At 37.2% G+C, this 20,271-nt stretch overlaps 1 protein-coding gene across 1 annotated transcript in view; it reads right to left on the bottom strand.

The window, feature by feature from the left end:
- Positions 1 to 2,742: 2,742 nt before the first annotated feature.
- The window catches only part of pdcd5 (programmed cell death 5), a 35,654-nt gene continuing 18,125 nt past the window's right edge, over positions 2,743 to 20,271 (bottom strand). Inside the window, exons 2-6 of the mRNA XM_026286376.1 lie at positions 20,126 to 20,169; positions 7,075 to 7,136; positions 3,401 to 3,492; positions 3,244 to 3,315; positions 2,743 to 3,143 (exon numbers count right to left, since the gene is read on the bottom strand). Of these exons, the coding sequence (XP_026142161.1) occupies positions 3,096 to 3,143; positions 3,244 to 3,315; positions 3,401 to 3,492; positions 7,075 to 7,136; positions 20,126 to 20,169 (318 nt within the window). The 3' untranslated portion in view covers positions 2,743 to 3,095. The remainder of the gene's footprint in view (positions 3,144 to 3,243; positions 3,316 to 3,400; positions 3,493 to 7,074; positions 7,137 to 20,125; positions 20,170 to 20,271) is intronic.

The following is a 20,271-nucleotide window of genomic DNA, read 5'->3' as shown; positions in this document are numbered from 1 at the left end:
AGTGGGAGGCTTGTGAAACGGCCAAGTAGATTCAGTGATTTTGAAATGCACTAAGAAGAAAAGAAAGTTATGCTTATCTGAGTGTTTTGGTTAAAGATATAACAAACATATATCCAGGTGCTGTTTATTATTTCAGTTGTCTCAAACTGTAAATTTAGTAAGTGGTAAAACTTGTTTATTATATGTTGGTGAGTAAGTATTGTTTTCATTCTGTATTTTCTTTTAAATTTCCTAAAAAATGGGGATGTAGTATATGTGGCTGCATATAGGTAATTAAAAAAACTCTATGATGTCTATGATGCTAGTTACATCAAGGTCCCGCTAGAGGGCAGTGTTATGTTGTGGATGTGTAGAAGTTGTTGCATCCTGTGAGTGTGTGTGTTCTAGTGGCGGTATTAAAAGCTGATCAACAGTCACAGTCACACAACACACTGATGTTTTATGAACAAACCCACACAACAAGAACATGATACCAGTGAGTTCACACACACACACACAAAAGTGCGCGCCCTTCTTTCCAGAGCGCTCAGGCAGTTGCACTCCTGAGGCATCTGTTGTTGCTAAGCCTCCATCAGCTGCGATCTCCGTTACAAAAACTGATCTATAATATAGAACTGGATTGCTTATGACATCATTAAAGTGAAGCCGCCGCGCCGCCATATTGGTAATCCCTAGTGTGCGTAAACGTTCCATTGAATTAATAGGAAATTGTACGATTTTAATTAGAAAACATCACCTAACAAGTCAGAATTTTTAAATTTGAAGTATGTCTGTATATTATTACAATGCAAACACCCTAGGCATGTAAACGGTTATTTTTTAAAATGTTGTGAATTTCCCCTACTTATTAAAAAGCTATTTTAATTACAGTAGTGAGCATCATGAACATGATAAACATCAGACAGACACGACCTCAACATATATAACAAATTATACAAACTGCTCATTCTGAAATCTGAATTTATTCAGAGAAATAACTTATTATATACAGTATGGATTTAAAGACAAACTTTATAAAGCTTTTATTATTTCCAAGATAGTAAGTTAAGCTTTTCATGTATAGAGAAATATTAACAACTTAATTGTATTATTCATTGTAATATATTCAAATCAATTTCTGATACTAATACGTTCATGTTTAATAATTCCTAAATAATTATATTGATCAAGAAATAAGCAATTTTTTGTGTTTGACCAGTTACCTCTGTCGTCAGTGCGCAGCAGATACACCCACCTTAACGGTTTAAATGTATCGCTTATCCTGCCGCAAAAGACCGTTAACACTGCTGATAACATCTGAAGTAAACATTAATTTACATACACGTAACATAAAAACGAGTCCCGTTTGAATGATTTGCTTCAAATCGAGTGATTTTAGGACAGTGGTTTGAATGTAACTGAATGGTGCACTGAATGGAAGTAAGATGGCAGATCGAACACTTCCGGTGGCTTCAATGCCTCTTGGCAGTTTATAATGCGATGAGCGATCCAGTTATATATATAGATCAGTGGTTACAACAAGGAAATGTCAGTAATTTCCACCACCGAAAATCTGCTGTAAATCTGCTACAAGATTTATGAAGTAAAAAACTCTGCTCTGTTTGGGTGCAACCCATTTAAAAAAAAAACATCGGGGAATTTCACCCCGAAGGAAGCTGATTGAGTTGGTTCTTGTCACATGACCTGGTGCACTTGCGTCATTCTGAAAAGCTGAGATGTTTATAACTCGATGCAGTGCGGATGGGCCTGGAAAAAACGAGCGCGTCGCACCGCGTCTCTTCCATTATGAGCGTGCATATCGCATTTGAAATAATGAACTTGAAAAGAAAGACGTGATATGTGAACAGCCCCTTCATCGGTCAAAATGTTTGCTTTCGGTTAACGGTTAAATGGTCAATATGCGCATCTCTAACTTGCATATAAACAATATACAAAATCATTAATAGAAAGCCACACAAAGTCAACATGTTGGTATTTCTTTCTCTTAATCTGCCATAAAAGAAAATACAAGTTTATTGATATTTGAAAAGGTGTACCTGCGTTATTATGCCATTATCATTACATTAGGTGAAATTGGTTTTAGAACGACAATATTATCGTTTATCGCGATAATTTCTTGGACAATTTATCGTCCAGCAAAATTTGTTATCGTGACAGCCCTAGACATGCCCCTGCACAGGCTGCTTTTAAATCAACACCTGCCACAGTGTTTCCCCTCTTTGAGTGTGTCCTAAAAGACGACGAGGGTGGTCGGTGGTATTGTGTCAAAATCACTCAGCATAACCGGATCAAAAAAAAAAAGTCACCACTCGTAGTAGAAGATATTGGAGCTTACTGAGCTTCAGATACTGACAATATGCCCTCACCTGCACCATGCATACTTTTTAGCTACTCATCCAATGGCTAAAGATTGCAAGCCCAGATATGTCTGTACTTTATCTTTTGGAAAATTATGCATGGTGCACCTTTAAAATCATTAACACTTTGTAAAGTGAACCACGACAGTATGGGAAAAAAACTACAAAACACATCCCTTGATATGAGTTTGGAATGTTTTTGAAAAGAGATGTGTTATAAGACCGAAATTATATCATATTTTGACAATAAAAAAATAAAAACACTATTTTTGCACCATCAAATCTCAAATAAATAATTTTTATGTGGCATGGCGCAGAAAAAAAAGTAAAAAAAAAAAAAAAAAACCTTGTTTGGTTACAAGCAATGAAACTGATGTAACGAATGTTAAAGAATGTTTGTTCAACGCCTTTATTTCGTAAACAGTTGCATATATAGGTTTTCTCAAAAACAAAAAAAGTCTACATAATTACGATATGGGATAAGTTCCAATTACTGCAATAACAACAGATCTGAAATTGTCCACTGTATTCTCAAAAAAAAGTCTAAATATGTAGTAGCATTGCTGCAATGTGTTGAAGAGAATCTGCTAAACTAAAGATGAATAACAGTAACAGAGTTCCTGTATTACCACAGATCAAAATTCTTTGGCTGTGATTGTGTTTTGGGCAGGGAAACTGATCTGTCAGTCACTGTCATGTCCTGGTCAGCAGACCAGAGTACCAAAAGTACCCTGCATATCAGTCATCATCCTCATCATCTGAGTCCATCACCCGCCGTCGGTTAAACTGGGAACAAAACAGAAACATTAACTTATGTTTATAGAGTTATGAAACTTCAATTTGTACGATCTCAAGAACAGATTTTTAATACACACCAAATACTTACCTTTACAGTTGTTTTCTTCTCTGTTTGTTGACTGACTTTCTCTAGGATCTCTATTAATCCAGCTTCTGTAATCTACAGATACAACACTCAATGCTAGAACACGGACATTCTAAAATAATTAAACACATTATGAATCATGCTTCATCTGCTTTCTTACTTTTCCTCCAAGCTGTCCAAAGCGAGCCATCTGTATCAGGTAATTCTCGACAGCTTTTGCTTTATCTGGCTTTACAAGAGCCAAATTGCTCACTAAATAAAAGAGCGACAACATAATTAGTGTAGATTTTAGTTTTAAATATAAAAGGTGCGGTATGGAATATTGACAGCTAGCAGTTGAAATGAGTACTGCATCAGAGAATCTCACATACCAAAACAAACAGATATTCCAACATGGAACACATTTTAAACTATAAAAACTAGCCTTTAGCATTGTTTCTAAGAAACAAGTCAGTCAACATAGAATGTATCCTAAATATCTGAAAACATTTTATGGTATTTGTATACTTAGTACAGTCAAATAAATTACATACAGCACCTTTAAAAGGGTTCACACAACAATGTAAAAATTATATAATTATTTAGGTTAAGCGTACACTAGTGCTTTTTCGTTTTAAAAAGCATTACTTTTGCTATGGTTACATTTACACGTTTAATTTACACTACTCCAGCGTTTCAACCCTCAACTGGAGACTTTTGAAAACGCTGCAAAACCCGTTTTAGTTAAAAAACTCCAGGGTTGCATTTCAGTGTAAATATACCAAAACAGAGACTTTTGGTGGTGTGGCTGCCAACATTTCCTCTGCATATCATTGACGACCGTGTAAACAAAATCAGGCCCATTGTTGTACCTGCATGAAATGTCAAGTGACCTGCATTTACGGTTGTGTAATTTGGATGGAGATCGTTTCTGAAATGCAGTGAAAACGCAAATGTAGATGAGGATTGTTTTAAAACGAAACCGCACTAGTGTAAACAGCCTCACTCATCCATGCTGATCCAAACCTACAAGTTTTTTGTTCATCCTTGAAAAGAAAATCAATGTTCATACATGAGCACATCAAAAATGGTAAACGGAAGCAGAAACATGTTTGGTAATGCACAAGAACAATCTCGGGGCTCCACAAGAAAAAAAAAAAAACTGAGTAAGGAGAATGCCACAGTGGAGGTGCCACAGAATAAACGTTTTTTTTAATTTATTTTCAAATGTATTTATTATTAGTAATATTTTTTTACATTTTAAAATTTCAATCATACTGTCATGTGTTGATGTATCATCTTTTCTTGACTTTATCAGCATTTTAATCCAAAACATTTTCGTGCACAATATTTAAAGTGTTATGAAGCAGTTCATAATTCTGTGTGAGGTACAGATTAATATTGAAAACATTAAATTCAAGTTCACGTAAACTCTTTCCACTGTGGCGGTCCGTCTTCCTCCATTCAGCAATCAAACAGTGTGCCGCATTCGGTTACTACAGCCAAAACTAGGGATGCACCGGTTGACCAGCCATAAATCGGAACCGGACGGTTTTTGGTCTTTCTTTGGCCAATTTTTACGGAAGTGCGCTCTCGTGCACAGAATACATTGTAATGGTTCGCTATGTCATTTGTGTGGAAGTATTTCGAAATCTGTGTGCAGGACACAGGCAGCCGTTCAGCACTGGAAATGCAGAACTACATGTCTGACCATGGGCGTAGATTTAGGGGGGGACGCTATGTACTAGTCCCTATCAATATTTTGATGACAAATTTGTCCCCACCAATATTTAGCAAGCTCCTTTGAACTGCTATTTGGATCTTTGCACTGCTATTTGGATCGATTCTAACGGTCAGGACGACGACAGTACAAGAAAAAACATAATTTGATTGGCGGCGGGGTATCTGACAGGCTACACGCACAGGCCGGGACTACTTTTGTGCTTGCACTAGCAGCGAGCGGGAGGTGTGTGTGAGCGCGCGTGCATGTTGACGACGCTGACGGTAAGTTGCCAGGGCTGTCTCTCTACCACATACAAAGGCCATAATAAAAACATTTTAATATTCATTTTTTTTGCCCCTTTTTGAACTTTGTAGATGCCACCCAAGAAGAAGAAAGGGAGAGTGTAAGTAAGCAAGATAACTAGCTAGCCACACAAATAAACTAGCAGTAGTGACTGACCAGGCTTTCAGATGCAGATTCTACTGTGGAAAATAGTATTAACTGGTGATAGTACGTGTTACCCAGGATGATAGAATGCTACGTTAGCAAGTAACTGAATGTCAATTAGCCTGTACCTTAACTTAGAATCTTGCAGTCAACATAAACGTGAGTGTACTGGAGGGTAAATAGTGTTTATTATAGAAAAAGGTTATTATATTTATTTATTTAGATTTGTTTCCTTGTGGCATAGTATTTTTTGTTAGTGTAAATACCAATGTACATAATTTATGTCAGCATTACACAGTCTCAGGTTTTTATTTTTATTTTTTGAGAGTGCATTTTTGAGATTATACAGTTACTAGCTCTTTAGGGACAGTATTCAGGTTGGTATATCAGGGTCAGGATACAATATAATAAAATTAAGTAGATTCACTTCTGTATTGTGATATTCTGTATTGCCAACAGTCTGAAATAAAAAAGGAAAAATCACCATTAAATCACTGGTATCTTAAAACAAAAGAATTTCGGGGTGGGGGGGTATGGGGGTGTCCCCGCCAAAGCTGAGACCAAACCTACGCCCATGTGTCTGAGGCACAGATAGCAGGAAGCGAACAGCCATTGTTGTACTGGTGCACAAATAAGAGCCCTTTTCTGCGCGCACTATAGCTGTACCGGTCCGCGCCCTGAACACTAGTAGACCGTGAAGAGATGTTCAGATCAACTTCTCACGTGTTGGATGAGAAACGAAACGGACTAAACTGTGACAAAACTGAAATGTTTCTTTTTTTTTTTTTATTAGAACCTGCATACACGTTTGAAAAACCAGAAGTAAATGTCAGCTCTGCATTAGGATGATTATTTTTATTTTACCTTGACTTAATTTTGATTTAAAAATCACCTGCTGCAGCACACTCAAAAAAAAGTTTCATTCATCCAATAAATTTTTTTTAGGTTAATGATTCACATCTACATTTTTTTTACTTGGGACAATAAATTATTTATTTTTCATTGGCTCAAGTAAAAAAAATATAGATGTGAATCATTACCCAAATTTCAACATTATTTGATTTTAACATTTTGGAATAATGTATTTATATAGCTTACTTTTATTTAGTCTCACTGGTAAAGACCTTTTTTTTTTTAACCAAATTTAAAAACTAAAACAAATACTGAACGCTGATTAAGAAACATCTTATTGAATGGGTGTTGATTTTGTTGTTTGGACTGTAGAACTATGCAGTTATTGCCTTTAATTTCACATGGTTACAGTTAATCTTTTAATTTAAGGCCAGTTCTCTGTAGTTTCAACCCAATTCAAAAACAAAAGCTAAATGCTGATGTCTGTATCATCTATGTTTGTACTGAATGTAGGCTACTTCCTGTGCAGTTACGGTTATTGTTTTCAATAGCCAAAAGCCAGTTTGGCTATTAAATACCAAGTAAACATTTTGTTTATGCACACTTTCCTTCTTTCTTGTTTGTTGCTTAAAAGATAATTTAAAAAAATATATAAATAAAAAAATCGGAAATCCAAGTCCTATGTTTAGCGGATGTCAACAAAAATGTTACAAATAACTTTTCGCAGCACAAATTTTGTAATTTGTAATGAAATACATATTAAATGTAACCTTCCAAACCCTGTTTACATGACAATACTAGTGACGCTTGCAAAGGTTTGTAAATGGACTTACACCTGGCACGGGCAGACTGATCCAAGACTTGAGCCAATATAGAGTTTCTCATCTCAGTCTCTCTGTTAAAGTCAAAATGATAAAAACTGTTCAGACACAATCTGTCTAGGCAATGAAGGAAAAGTGAAATTACGTAAAAAGGGTGAAAAAGGTCAAAAAATTTTTTAATTCCTCTAAATAAGTGTGGTTCATTTGAATGGTTTCTGCCATTTATAAAGTAGTAAGTTTAGTGTTCAATTAAATTTTATTAAAATGTGTTAAATGTTAATCAATTTGCACTGGCTAGTGGCTACCAATAGCTGCTCACATAAAATTCAATGCATTGATGTTTGCCTACAAACCCACCATTGGTTCTGCACCCCTTTACCTAAATTCACTTATTCAGAATTATGTGCCCTCTAAAAGCACACATTCTACAAGTAAACGGCACATTATAGTGTCAAACCAAAGAGGCACAAAATCAATTTGTCCTCTTTTGTAAGTTGCTTTGGAAAAAAGCATCTGCTTAATAACTAAATGTAAATGTACAGTGGGTACAGAAAGCATTCAGACCCCTTAAATTTTTAACTCCGTTATATTGCAGCCATTTGCTAAAATCATTTAAGTTCATTTACATGTTTCCTCAATGTACACACAGCACCCCAAATTGACAGAAAAACACAGAATTGTTGACATTTTTGCACATTTATTGAAAAAGAAACACTGAAATATCACATGGTCCTAAGTATTTAGACCCTTGCTCAGTATTTAGTAGAAGCACCTGGATTTGAGGATCCTCTGCCATTCCTCCTTGCAGATCCTCTCCAGTTCTGTCAGGTTGGATGGTAAGTGTTGGTGGACAGCCATTTTCAGGTCTCTCCAGAGATGCTCAATTGGGTTTAAGTCAGGGCTCTGGCTGGGCCATTCAAGAACAGTCAAGGAGTTGTTGTGAAGCCACTCCTTCGTTATTTTAGCCGTGTGCTTAGGGTCATTGTCTTGTTGGAAGGTGAACCTTCGGCCCAGTCTGAGGTCCTGAGCACTCTGGAGAAGGTTTTCATCTAGGATATTCCTGTACTCCTGTACCGCATTCATCTTTCCCTCGATTGTTGTCCTGTCCCGGCAGCTGAAAAACACCCCCACAGCATGATGCTGCCACCACCATGCTTCACTGTTGGGACTGTATTGGACAGGTGATGAGCAGTGCCTGGTTTTCTCCACACAAACCATTTAGAATTAAGGCCAAAAAGTTATATCTTGGTCTCATCAGACCAGAGTCCTTCAGGTGTTTTTAGCAAACTCCATGGGAGCTTTCATGTGCCCGGCTTCCGTCGGGCCACTCCTGACTGCAGATGTCGCTGTTAGACAGTGTTTTCTCTGCTTCTTTCCTGTTGGCCTTGCTGGAGATGATCGTAGCTCCGTGTAGCTGTTTTTTTTCTCTCTCTCTCTCTCTAGAATCTTTATCTTACTATCACTCTCTGTTTTTTAAAGTGATAAAATATAACTTAATTCACACCATATTTCTGATATTATGGATCAATCTTATTAGATAAATTTTTTAAAATTTTATATTCTTGAGTGCAGTACACCTGCATTGCATTAACACTCGTTAGCTTGTCTTTAGCATTTTCATTCAAACCTGCCGCTGTTTTTTCTCCTCTCCTCTCTGGCTCCAGTTTTTCACAAGTTCATCAAACAACTGTGGTAAGAATATTTCATCAAGCACGGTGAGTAATGGCTTCTCATGCTATTGTTATTTGCACCTCTTGCCACATGTACAGTTTATCTATCTCTGTCGGTGATGAGGGATTCACATGTCATAAATGCAGGGAAATAGTTAGGCTGACAGAGAAGATTTCCGAATTAGAGACACGCATCCAAATTTTAATTGAGGAGAGTAAGAATGTTAGGGCTCTAGATACGGCTTTGGATGCGTCTAGCTCAGGGATTCCTGTATGTTGTTCGGTTCCAACAACCAGGGTTTCTGCAGGGTTTAATCAGTCAAATTTAATACTTTTTAAGACCTTTTCATGACTATTAGGATTTGAATTTATGACCTACACGAATTACGATAAATAACTTCAGTCATTGAAATTCCTTTCAAAAGTTTTTTTTTATTATTGACTTTCATTGAAAGTAACAAGTTTTAATATTTGAAGAATTATTCTATTATGTCTTATGATTAAGAAACTGAAGCCTTCGCCTTTTTTTCTTGAGTATCAAGAACACAGGAACACTTAACAATTGTAACATTGTGAATTAACTATTATTTTATGGCATTACTTTCCAAAATAACAAGTGTTATTGGTGTTTGGTCACAGTATTCAACACCCACAGCCAGGACCGTAGCTGGAGTTTGCGGGGCTCCGCTGAAGGTTGTACCAGTGGGCCCTGTTTGAAATTTTTTAATTTGTATGTTCGTTAATTTTTATTTATTTTTGCTATTTACACAATGTTTCAGTTTTTTTCAAGTTTGTAGGTGTCCAGGTACAGAAACCGAATAATTATGTTGGCTTGGCAACAAGCCAACATACTGTTATGCTATTTAAACATTTTTTTTCTTATTATTTTTCTTAGACTAAACGATACTCCTCCTAGGGCTTTAAAGCTACAAGCCCCAAACTCGGCAGACACCTGCGGGATAGAGGGGTGCTTGTTGCTATATCTTTTCAGAGTGATCAGACTTATAGTTTTTTTATTTTATTAATTTTTAAATGTAAAAATACATTACCCATAGACTTACATTGCCTGAGAAAAATTGCGCCCCTAGTTGCTATACCAGTTAGAGATTAAGGGGAGGAGTCGTCTTTCGTTTCACTTTTAAACCGGTTAAAAATACAAGTAAATAGTACAATTTCCCTCAAACTGACAAGCTAAACCAACATATCTGATTATTACAGGGGTCAGGGCTCATTAATAATTTATTTCTGGGCAGAGAGCAGTCAGAAAGACGAGAGAAGAATCAGCTGCTGCTCAGCTCAGGCATTGTCTACACAAGCTCACAATGAGCGAATTCCTTCTTATTTAAGACCTTTTAAGAAGGCGATTGCACGCATTCCACACGTTAGAACACACCAAGAGCTAAATTCAGATGTTTCTGAACTGTTTAAAGTAATAACATGATATATTCGCGGCAGCCAAATGTCCGCGAGCTCGCAATGTATTTCTCTGAACACTTGAAGTCCACATGACAGCCGCGTTTCGGGGCGAGATCGGACAAATAAATAGGCTACACATTTCATTCACACTGACAAGCTAAACCAACATATGTTATTATTACCGGGTCAGATCTCATTAATAAATTATGTCTCTGGCCAAAGAACAGAGAGAAAGACGAGAGAGAAATGAGCGCTTCATCAGCATTTTTTAAGAGCTTCCAAAAATAATTTCACAGCGAATGCACTAATCCACCCATTAGAACACAACAAGAGCAGAATTCAGGTGTTTTTGAGCTGTTTATGTGTGCAAAATGAAAAATAATTTGACAGCGTGATACAGCTTATGAATACTGGAAGGAAAAAAAAAGTCACGACAGCCTTTTAACTCTGGAGTCGATTAACGCATATACACGTTTTGAGTAATTTTCTCCTGATAACCCCGAAAATTACTTAAATTACACTTTCAGTTTTAATCGTACAGAGAAGAGCAATACATCAATCGAATCTGTAAAGGGTCTACTTTTTTGGGGATACAAACATAAAACTTTGGGCACTTATAAAATAAAGATAACAAACAAGGTGTGCTGTCTGCAGCCTTGGTCTGCGCTGATCTTCATTTACAAACACGTCATTAAAATGAACTGTAACTCCATGAATACTCAACGAAGAGACATGAGAGATATATCTATAGAAAGCTTGACATGTCTACTTTTAAACCAAACAAGTGCTGCCGAACAAATATTCTGTGATAAAGTAATCCATATCAAAACAACGCGATGTCCTTTTTTTCACGTCTCCCTTCATTATATCTAATGTGTATGGAAGGCCAAGAGGGTCAAATACACGTGAATTTTCAACGCGTCAACAACACGTTAAATACGTGTATTTCATGCGTAGACAACACGGATATAATATTATTTATTTATCGGCGCTGCACAACATGGTAAAGTCATTTATATATTTTTTTAAGAGCTTCTTAAAATACTATATTACTCCGATATTATATCCAATATTATTTAACGCGTTAAATACGTGTTGTTTACACGTGAAAAATCATCGGGTATTTAACGTGTATTTCACGTGTTAAATACACGTGAAGTACACGTTAAAAATCAGTTTGAAGAGGTCAATGTCATTGGATGCTGAGGACTTGGGTCAAACCACTTCTGGGAGCTTAGAGGGGTGTACCATTCATAGACCAACCACCATTTAACATGCTATAGATCAGCTTATTCAGCCTTATTATTTAGTCTTTTTTCTTTTCTGTTTTGTATAGCCTATAGAAAAAATATATTTAAGTTTCAGTTTTATGAAATATTGATTTTATAATATTAATTAAAATTTTGTGGTGATAGTATAAAGTTTATAAAAGTTACAGTATTTTGTAATGAAACAGGACTTTTTGTTTAGCTCTTGACTCGCCGAAGTATACTATATATAGTGTCCCTTCTTTAATTTTTCAGTAGTATGAAAACTTAAAATATGTCGTCAGTACTATTAAAATAACATCAAATTGAATGGTATTTAGGAGATTATGGTTTTTGCATGACTTATTTCGCATTCAGCTAGACAACCCTGTTGTAGTGGTTATCATAGCCTAGGCTTTTTATTAAAAAAGGAAACAGCAAGGGACCATGGAAAAAGACTGTTGCAGGTGTATTTTTTTATGGTATTATTTTTTATTATTTTTTTGCAGCGGGGCAACTCAAGAATGTTGGGCACACAAGTACTGTGGCTCTTTTGCCCCATGGCCAAGATGGCCAAGCCAACATCAAAGTTAGTTCACTAACTTTTAATTCTAGTTAAATGTAAAATAGCACTGGATAGTCTTCAATGTAAAAATTAAATATAAATCAAACCAAAATTTATTCAGACCCCGTGAACATTTTTCACATTATTGCAGTTTATTTGCTATTGCTTCTAAAATGGTTATAAAATATGACAAGAATTTAAAGATAAACTGTGTCAGAACAAATTCGTCTCGATAATGACATAACTTTGACAGAAATGTATACGTAATGGATTACAATCAACCAAAACTACAGAACTGTTATGAAGAAAATATTTACACAACTATCAATACTTTTTTGACCAATTACCACGCAATGTTTAGTTTTGTTCAGACTGTGGTGTGAAAAGGTTGCATTAGCAATTCAGAAAAAAATGCATGGTGCTTTATAAGGTGCTGAATGATTTTTGTTCCCAATTTTATAGATAGATAGATAGATAGATAGATAGATAGATAAAACATTTATATCCATTTCACTAGTAGTTCACTGTATGAAGATTATTTGGGTATAATCACAGTTTGCTTATACTCACTTACATAAATGTATTAGTGTCCTGTACCTACTACTAAAATATGTATACCAAAAATTATATCTGGAGTCTGGATAATTTTTAATTTGACTGTGCATAAATTATTGTTAAAACTACAAAGTAATATAGTGAAGGGGAGTGAGTGATTTTTCTTTCATTTTCTTGGATTAACATTACAACAGCTAGTAGCTAAATTAGGCGCGGTCACTTTAAGAGACTATGAACGCATCTTTTTCCTCAACTGTTTACTTTCACTTAAGAAATAACTGACAAATAACTGAAAAATAAAAGTTTTTCGAGCTTACTTTCCAAGGCGGGTATTTTGCCATATTTTGTATGTATTTGTCGGCACAAGAGCAAAAAGAAGCAAATTCGGTGTACAAGCGTTTTGAGATGCCATTCTCAGCATGAGCCCTGAACACCGTGGTACTGAATTGGGTTCTTTCACATCCTTTTTTTTTTTTTTTTAAACTGCAATTAGTATTTGTTCGTTCATGTGCAGGAGGGACTGTCCATGATATGCAGCTCTCTCTCCGCACCGAACACAGTGCGCGAGTAACCAGCTACTCAGTTCAGCTTTTCCGCATCTTGTGTTTGGATGCTTGATACCGATTGTTAGTGACGGGCTTGAGCCAGCAACTGAACGCACCGTCTTCGAGCCATAGATCGTTAAAGGTACATTTTCCCATTGTGATAGCCAGGATGATTTCAATTAAGCTAAGCAGTGACTCAGTATGATACAGTATGTTCGGAGTTCGCGCGGGTTTCTGTGAAAGTCCTTCTGACAAGTCTGTATGCTGCCGCATGGACCTTGTAGTTCTGGAACGCTGTGATACCAGTGTGATACCACTCAGATTCCTCATACAGAACTACAACAGGCGAAATAAAGGAATGCTGTGAGCGTATTTTGATGGAAGAACAAATTAATGGACTAGCATATCAATTTAAGACATGGCTAAATGTTTTTTATGACATTGTATGGAAAATCTGGACGTTTTTATGCCTTTTTATGACCCCGCTGAAACCCTGGACAACAGAGCCCCTGCAGCAGGGGAACTGGGTGACAGTGAGGCAGCATAGTCGTGGGGCAAAACACCGGTCTTCTGTTCTGATCAAAACATTAAACAGGTTTGCCCCACTCAGTGATGCACCCACTTAGAAACATGATGAAAGTGCTCTAGTTATTGGCAATTCTATTGTTCGGAACGTGAATATAGAGACACCATAGTCAAATGTTTACCGGGAGCCAGATCGCCTGACATCTTAGCAAATTTGCTGGCTAATGCTAAACGTAAAAACAGTAAGATTGTTACTCATGCCGGCGCTAATGATGTTAGACTTCGCCAGTCGGAGATCAATAAAAATAACTTTAAAGAGGTGTTGAACCTTGCAAGCATGACGTCAGACACTGTAATATGCTCTGGTCCCCTCCCTGCTTACAGTGGTGATGAGATGCATAGCAGATTGTCATTACTCAATGGCTGGATGTCTAATTGGTGCCCGCAGAATAACATGGGTTTCATAGACAATTGGACAAGCTTTTGGGGCAGACCCGACCTGTTGAAAAGAGATAGGTCTCCATCCCTCCTGGGGTGGCACCGCTCTTCTCTCTAGAAATATGGCAAATAGTCTTAGAGTTTATACTTGACTAACTGGGGCCCAGGTCAAGAAGCAGACAAACTGGCAAAACCGACCGTCTAGCTGCCTCACATCACAGAGGCAGAGATGTATAGTAACGAAGTAGAACTACTTCACTACTGTACTTAAGTACTAAAAGGCGGTATCTGTACTTTACTAGAGTATTGTTTTTTTCTCCTACTTCCACTTTTACTTCGGTACATATTTTCGCTGAGTTTAATACTTTTACTCCGATATTTTTTTTTATGTGCTGCATCGTTACTCATTACAATTATAATAATGTTACGAATCATTCCATTACAAACCACTGCCAGAACTGTAGATGGCAGGTTTGATGAAGCTGCCACATCATAGAGCGAATCAAGCGAGACTGGCGTGCTGACTGAACTGCTGTGAAGAGAGACATGAACACCGAGCCGAGCCAGATAATGACTCGTTCACGAGTCAGGAACCGGTTGCATGGGTTTTCGGATGACCAGTAACGTTAGTTCTTTCTGACAGTTCGATTCAATAAACCAGTTGAAGAAAACAGTTCACCGATTCTTTTGCGCTCGATGCAATGGCGTCATTGGCGTTGACTGCACATGGGCTCATAACATTAACACAGAATCAGTTCAGAATCAATCACCAAAAGAATCAGTTCGGTTCAGACGCTCTGTGTGTCGGTTTGCTTCACGCTAAATCACACATGCGCAGTATCATCAGCTCATCGGTTCACGAATCAGACGCGTCTGACAGAAACGGTTCTTGACTCGTGAACGAGTCATTATCTGGCTCGGCTCGGTGTTCATCTTCAGTTCTCTCTTCACATCAGTTCAGTCAGTGTACTGTTTGAGTCAATGAATTACTCCGGGATATTGGTTTGTTTTAACTCTTAAAACGATTCAGTTCGATTTGGTGGACTGTTTCAGAAAGATCCGGTTATTCGTTCGCGAACCAGATATCACAAACTGCTTTGTTTTTAACTGTCTTACAACAGACACGGAAGAGAAGACAATGCTGAATAAAGTCGTAGTTTTTGCTATTTTTTGACCAAAATGTATTTTCGATGCTTCAAAAAATTCTAAATGACCCTCTGATGTCTTAAGGGTTTGAAACAACATGAGGGTAAGTTATCAATGACATCATTTTGCAAATTGGGCTAACTAACCCTACTAACTGTTTTTTGTTTACAAGAAGTTACAGTCAAAGGAATTGTGATTGTCCTTTAGGTTAATCATTTGAAATAGTAAAAACAATATGTTCAAACTTTTGACTATTTTCTTTAATAGCTACATAACACAATACTTCTACTTTTACTTTCAGTACTTGAGTAGTAAATTTTAAAATAGACTACTTGCAATACTTAAGTACAAAAAATGTTGAATACTTTAGTACTTCTACTTAAGTGTGGTGCTTAAAGAGCACTTCTACTTCTACTCAAGTCACTTTTTTGATAGAGCACTTGTACTTTTACTCAAGTATGGTTCTCTAGTACTTTATACATCTCTGCACAGAGGTCAGTTAATTCTCAGCAAAGAGAGACTCTTTCACCTAGATATCACACTATAGAGACTGTGTCTGTTCCCCGAACTAGAAAATACAAAAAAACGTCCAAACCAAGTAGAGAGTAACAATTTAATTGAGGTTCAACAAATAAAAAACCAACGCAATACGGATAAACAAATGATAAAGCTTGGCTTATTGAATATCAGATCCCTTTCTACGAAAACACTTTTTGTAAATAATGATCAATGATCATAATCTAGATGTGCTGTTTGACAGAAACCTGGCTAAAACCTGATTACATTATTTTAAATGAGTCCACCCTCCCAAGATTACGGTTATAAACATGAGCCGCATCTAAAAGGCAAAGGGGGAGATGTTGCTTCAATTTATAACAACGTTTTCAGGATTTCTCAGGCCAGGCTTCTAGTATAACTCGTTTGAAGTAATGGTGCTTCATATAACATTATCCAGAGAAACAAATGTTAATGATAAATCCCCTGTGATGTTTGTACTGGCTACTGTATACTAGGGCTGTCAAAATTGCTCAAATTACGTTTGAATATTCCCTCTAAAAAATACACGAATATACGAACTATTGGAACATTTGGTTGCGCATGCTGTCAATGACGCACATTACGTCAAAAACAGGACAAAATAATACAAAGAGACATAACTACTTGTTGGATTATCTATTTAAGTTTAAACATATATGACAACGTATTACCTACACAAAAACAAGGAAATCAACTAATGGCCAAGACTGCAGACCTCACGCTCTCTCACCCTCACGTTCTCTGCGCATAATGATTTCAATGAACAAACATTTTTGTGCAAGTAATTTCAGGCCGCGACTGTTTTCCCAAATATAGCAGGCTTCATTCAGTGATTGCAACAAATATTATTAATATTAATTTAAGTTTTACAGCATATAGAACTGACATTGAATGCTCAGAGCGAGCTGTGCTGTGGTAAACATTGAACTTTTTCTTGACATGAAACGATAAATAATCAAACCTCGGATCCATTGCTTGACAGAACTCCCCGAAGCCTGCCCCATCTGCGATACTGATCGGTCTCATGTCCTTACAAATGAACGAAATCAATGGATGCGTGGCGCAAGCGTCTCAGCTGCATGGCATGTCTGTTTTTAATTCGGCTCCCATGTTAACAGGTTAGAGCATGCAGACTACCTGCGTGAGACGCGCGTCTCAGGCGCGGCTCGAGCCGCACGAAAAATGCGTGCATGCTAGAAATAGAACCGACGCCTATTTTTCACACGACACGCACGCAAGTCGGAAGCGTTTCAAGGCAAAATATACTAGGAAAATATGTTTATATGTCATTTTGTACACAAATACATATTAATTCATGACATTTTGATATTAGAAAGTCTATAGTTTGGCATAAATTCAGATATAAATGTAATAAAAAAAATTATTATAGATTTTCAAATATTGCACCTGTCAAACATACTCTATTTTGCCGTCAATACTGTTGACTGTGTCCTATCAGTAGGTGTGTAAAAAAAAAAAATATATATTGTTGTCATGAAGACGAGCCTGGTTTTTCGGCGGCCTCCCTCTATGTCACCTACAGCAGCAGCAGCGCACCAGTGCAGGCACCCTTCTGGTGTGTAAAGACACAGAAAACGCGAAGCAGCCACCACGCTTCTGGCACGCAGCAGAGACGCCACACATCCAGTGTGCCACCGGCCTCAGGCACGTTAGCGCACCCACTCGCAAAGCAAAAAACCACGCCTCTACTATCGCGGGCCTTTTTTTCCAAATGTTTTATTTTTTCTAATATTAATTTTCACCTTCGAAATTCGTTTTTTTTAAAGCTAATCGAATACATATTCGAATTTAGAATTTTCGTTGACAGCCCTACTGTATACAGTCCACCAGGGCACCATACAGACTTTATTAAAGAGTTTGGTGATTTTACATCCGAGTTAGTTCCTGCTGCAGATAAAGTTTTAATAGTTGGTGATTTTAATATCCATGTTGATCATGAAAAAGATGCATTGGGATCAGCATTTACAGACATTCTGAACTCTATTGGGGTTAGACAACACGTTTCAGGACCTACTCATTGTCGAAATCATACTCTAGATTTAATACGGTCACGTGGAATTGATGTTGATCGTGTTGAAATTATGCAGCCAAGTGATAACTCAGATCATTATTTAGTTTTGTGCAAACTTCATATAGCCAAAATGGTAAATTCTACTTCTTGTTATAAGTATGGAAGAACCATCACTTCTACCACAAAAGACTGCTTTTTAAGTTATCTTCCTGATGTATCTGAATTCCTTAGCATATCCAAAACCTCAGAACAACTTGATGTAACAGAAACTATGGACTCTCTCTTTTCTAGCATTTTAAAGACAGTTGCTACTTTACGCTTAAGGAAGGTTAAGGAAACAAGTATGACACCATGGTGTAATGAGCATACTCGCACCCTAAAGAGAGCAGCTCGAAAAATGGAGCGCAGCTGGAGGAAAACAAAACTACAGGTATTTTGTATTGCTTGGCGGGAAAGTAACCTATCCTACAGAAAAGCATTAAAACAGCTACATCCGATTACTTTTCTTCTCTTTTAGAAGAAAACAAACATAACCCCAGGTATTTATTCAATACAGTGGCTAAATTAAATAAATAAATTTATTAATTTATTTACATTCATGAACTACTTTACTTCTAAAATCAATACTATTAGAGATAAAATTGCAACCATTTAGCCGTCAGCTACAGCATAGGTCTTCAACCCTGCTCCTGGGGACCCACTGTCCTGCAAAGTTTACTTCCAACCTGCTTCAGCACACCTGGCCTGTGACTTTACAAGTGATCCTGAAGACCTTGATTATCTGGTTCAGGTGTGTTTGATTAGGGTTGGAGCTGATCTCTGCAGGAGAGTGGGTCCCCAGGAGCTGGGTTGAAGACCTATGAGCTACAGTATCGCATCAGACAGTGCACTATAGAACCCCCGAGGAAAAGTACCACTCATTCTTTACTATAGGAGAGGAAGAATTGTATAAACATGTTAAATCATCTAAACCAACAACATATATGTTAGACCCTATACCATCTAAGCTCTGAGCAAAGACTAGATTTATTTGGTCTAGACAACATTTGAGGTGTGGCCAACAGGCCAGTTTAAATTCTTAGGACACCATCAAATCATGCTTTTAGCTTGCATCTTGCTTCTGCTATTAGTCATGCCTGCTTTTAGTTTGCTTTTAGTCATGACTTTTAGCGTTCTTTGAGCGCGGTTCCAGCGTGCTTCGGCCTGCACGCCTGCTGTTACTTAGCCACGATGAGAAGAAATACCACCTAGTCTCGTCAAACTTTACTTTTTCTTTTACTTTAGTTTCTTTTCTTTTTGAGAGTTTCGTGTTCTGCGTTAAGTTTTGTAACGCTGTGACACTGAGTCTGACCTTGAGTGCCCGTTCAACTTCAACCAGCCCACAACTCTGCATCGTCAGCCAACACCCAACCACGGGCTTCCCAAGATGTCACTTCAATGACTACTGAACTTCCAGCCAGTCAGCGACATCGGGAAACCCCATTTCAACACAGGAGATGCAAGTAGCACCGCCAGACTGATCTATACTGGTGTAACTAATATAATTTTAACATCATTGAGTAACGTAATGCGAGGGTTAATTAAGTCAAATAAGCCACGAAATGTGATTCTGTTCAAATTCCCTTTAAAATCCTAAATGATTCCCTTTGAGCTAAATTGACCTGTTTCCCTTACAACAGTGATCTTTGGGTTCTTCTTTACCTCTCTCACCAAGGCTCTTCTTGCTCAGTTTGGCCGGACAGCCAGCTCTGGGAAGGGTTCTGGTCATCCCAAACATCTTCCATTAAAGGTTTATGGAGGCCACTGTGCTCTTAAAAACCTTAAGTGCAGCAGAATTTTTTTTTTGTAACCCTGGCCAGATCTGTGCCTTACCACAATTATGTCTCTGAGCTCTTCAGGCAGTTCCTTTCCTAATCAAGTCCAATCAATATAATCAAACACAGCTGGACTCAAATGAAGGTGTAGAACCATCTCATCTCGGATGATCAGAAGAAATGAATAGCACCTGAGCTAAACATTTGAGTGTCACAGCAAAGGGTCTGAATACTAAGGAATATTCAGTGATATTTCAGTTTTTCTTTTTTAATAAATGTGCAAAGATGTCAACAATTCAGTTTTTTTCCTGTCAATATGGGGTGCTGTTGTGTACATTAAGGAAAAAATGAACAAATGATTTTAGGAAATGGCTGCAATATAACAAAAAGTGAAAAATTAAAGGGGGTCTGAATACTTTCCGTACCCACTGAATATAAACAGATATTTTAAATATTTAAAGAGCATGTTCAACATTATGAAACAAATACATAAAACCTTTCAAACAGTAGTAACTTTCAATGTAATTTAATCTGCATCAGAAAACTTTTGTCTGTTATTATTGTTTGTTTTACCTCTGTTTGGCCTCCTGCTGCCCCTGTTGGTCACTGGAAGGGTCCTAAAAGGGGACATGTAAAATTCATATGTATTATATATTTAGGGTTCCAAGCATTAAAATTCAAATTTTCTTCTTCTTTGCCTCCCTAAACAGGTCCGTTAT

Source organism: Carassius auratus, chromosome 17 (assembly GCF_003368295.1).
Source record: "Carassius auratus strain Wakin chromosome 17, ASM336829v1, whole genome shotgun sequence".
NCBI classification, from domain to species: Eukaryota; Metazoa; Chordata; class Actinopteri; order Cypriniformes; family Cyprinidae; genus Carassius; species Carassius auratus.
Note: the sequence above shows the minus strand (reverse complement) of the source record. Positions and strands in the feature narration are given on the sequence as shown.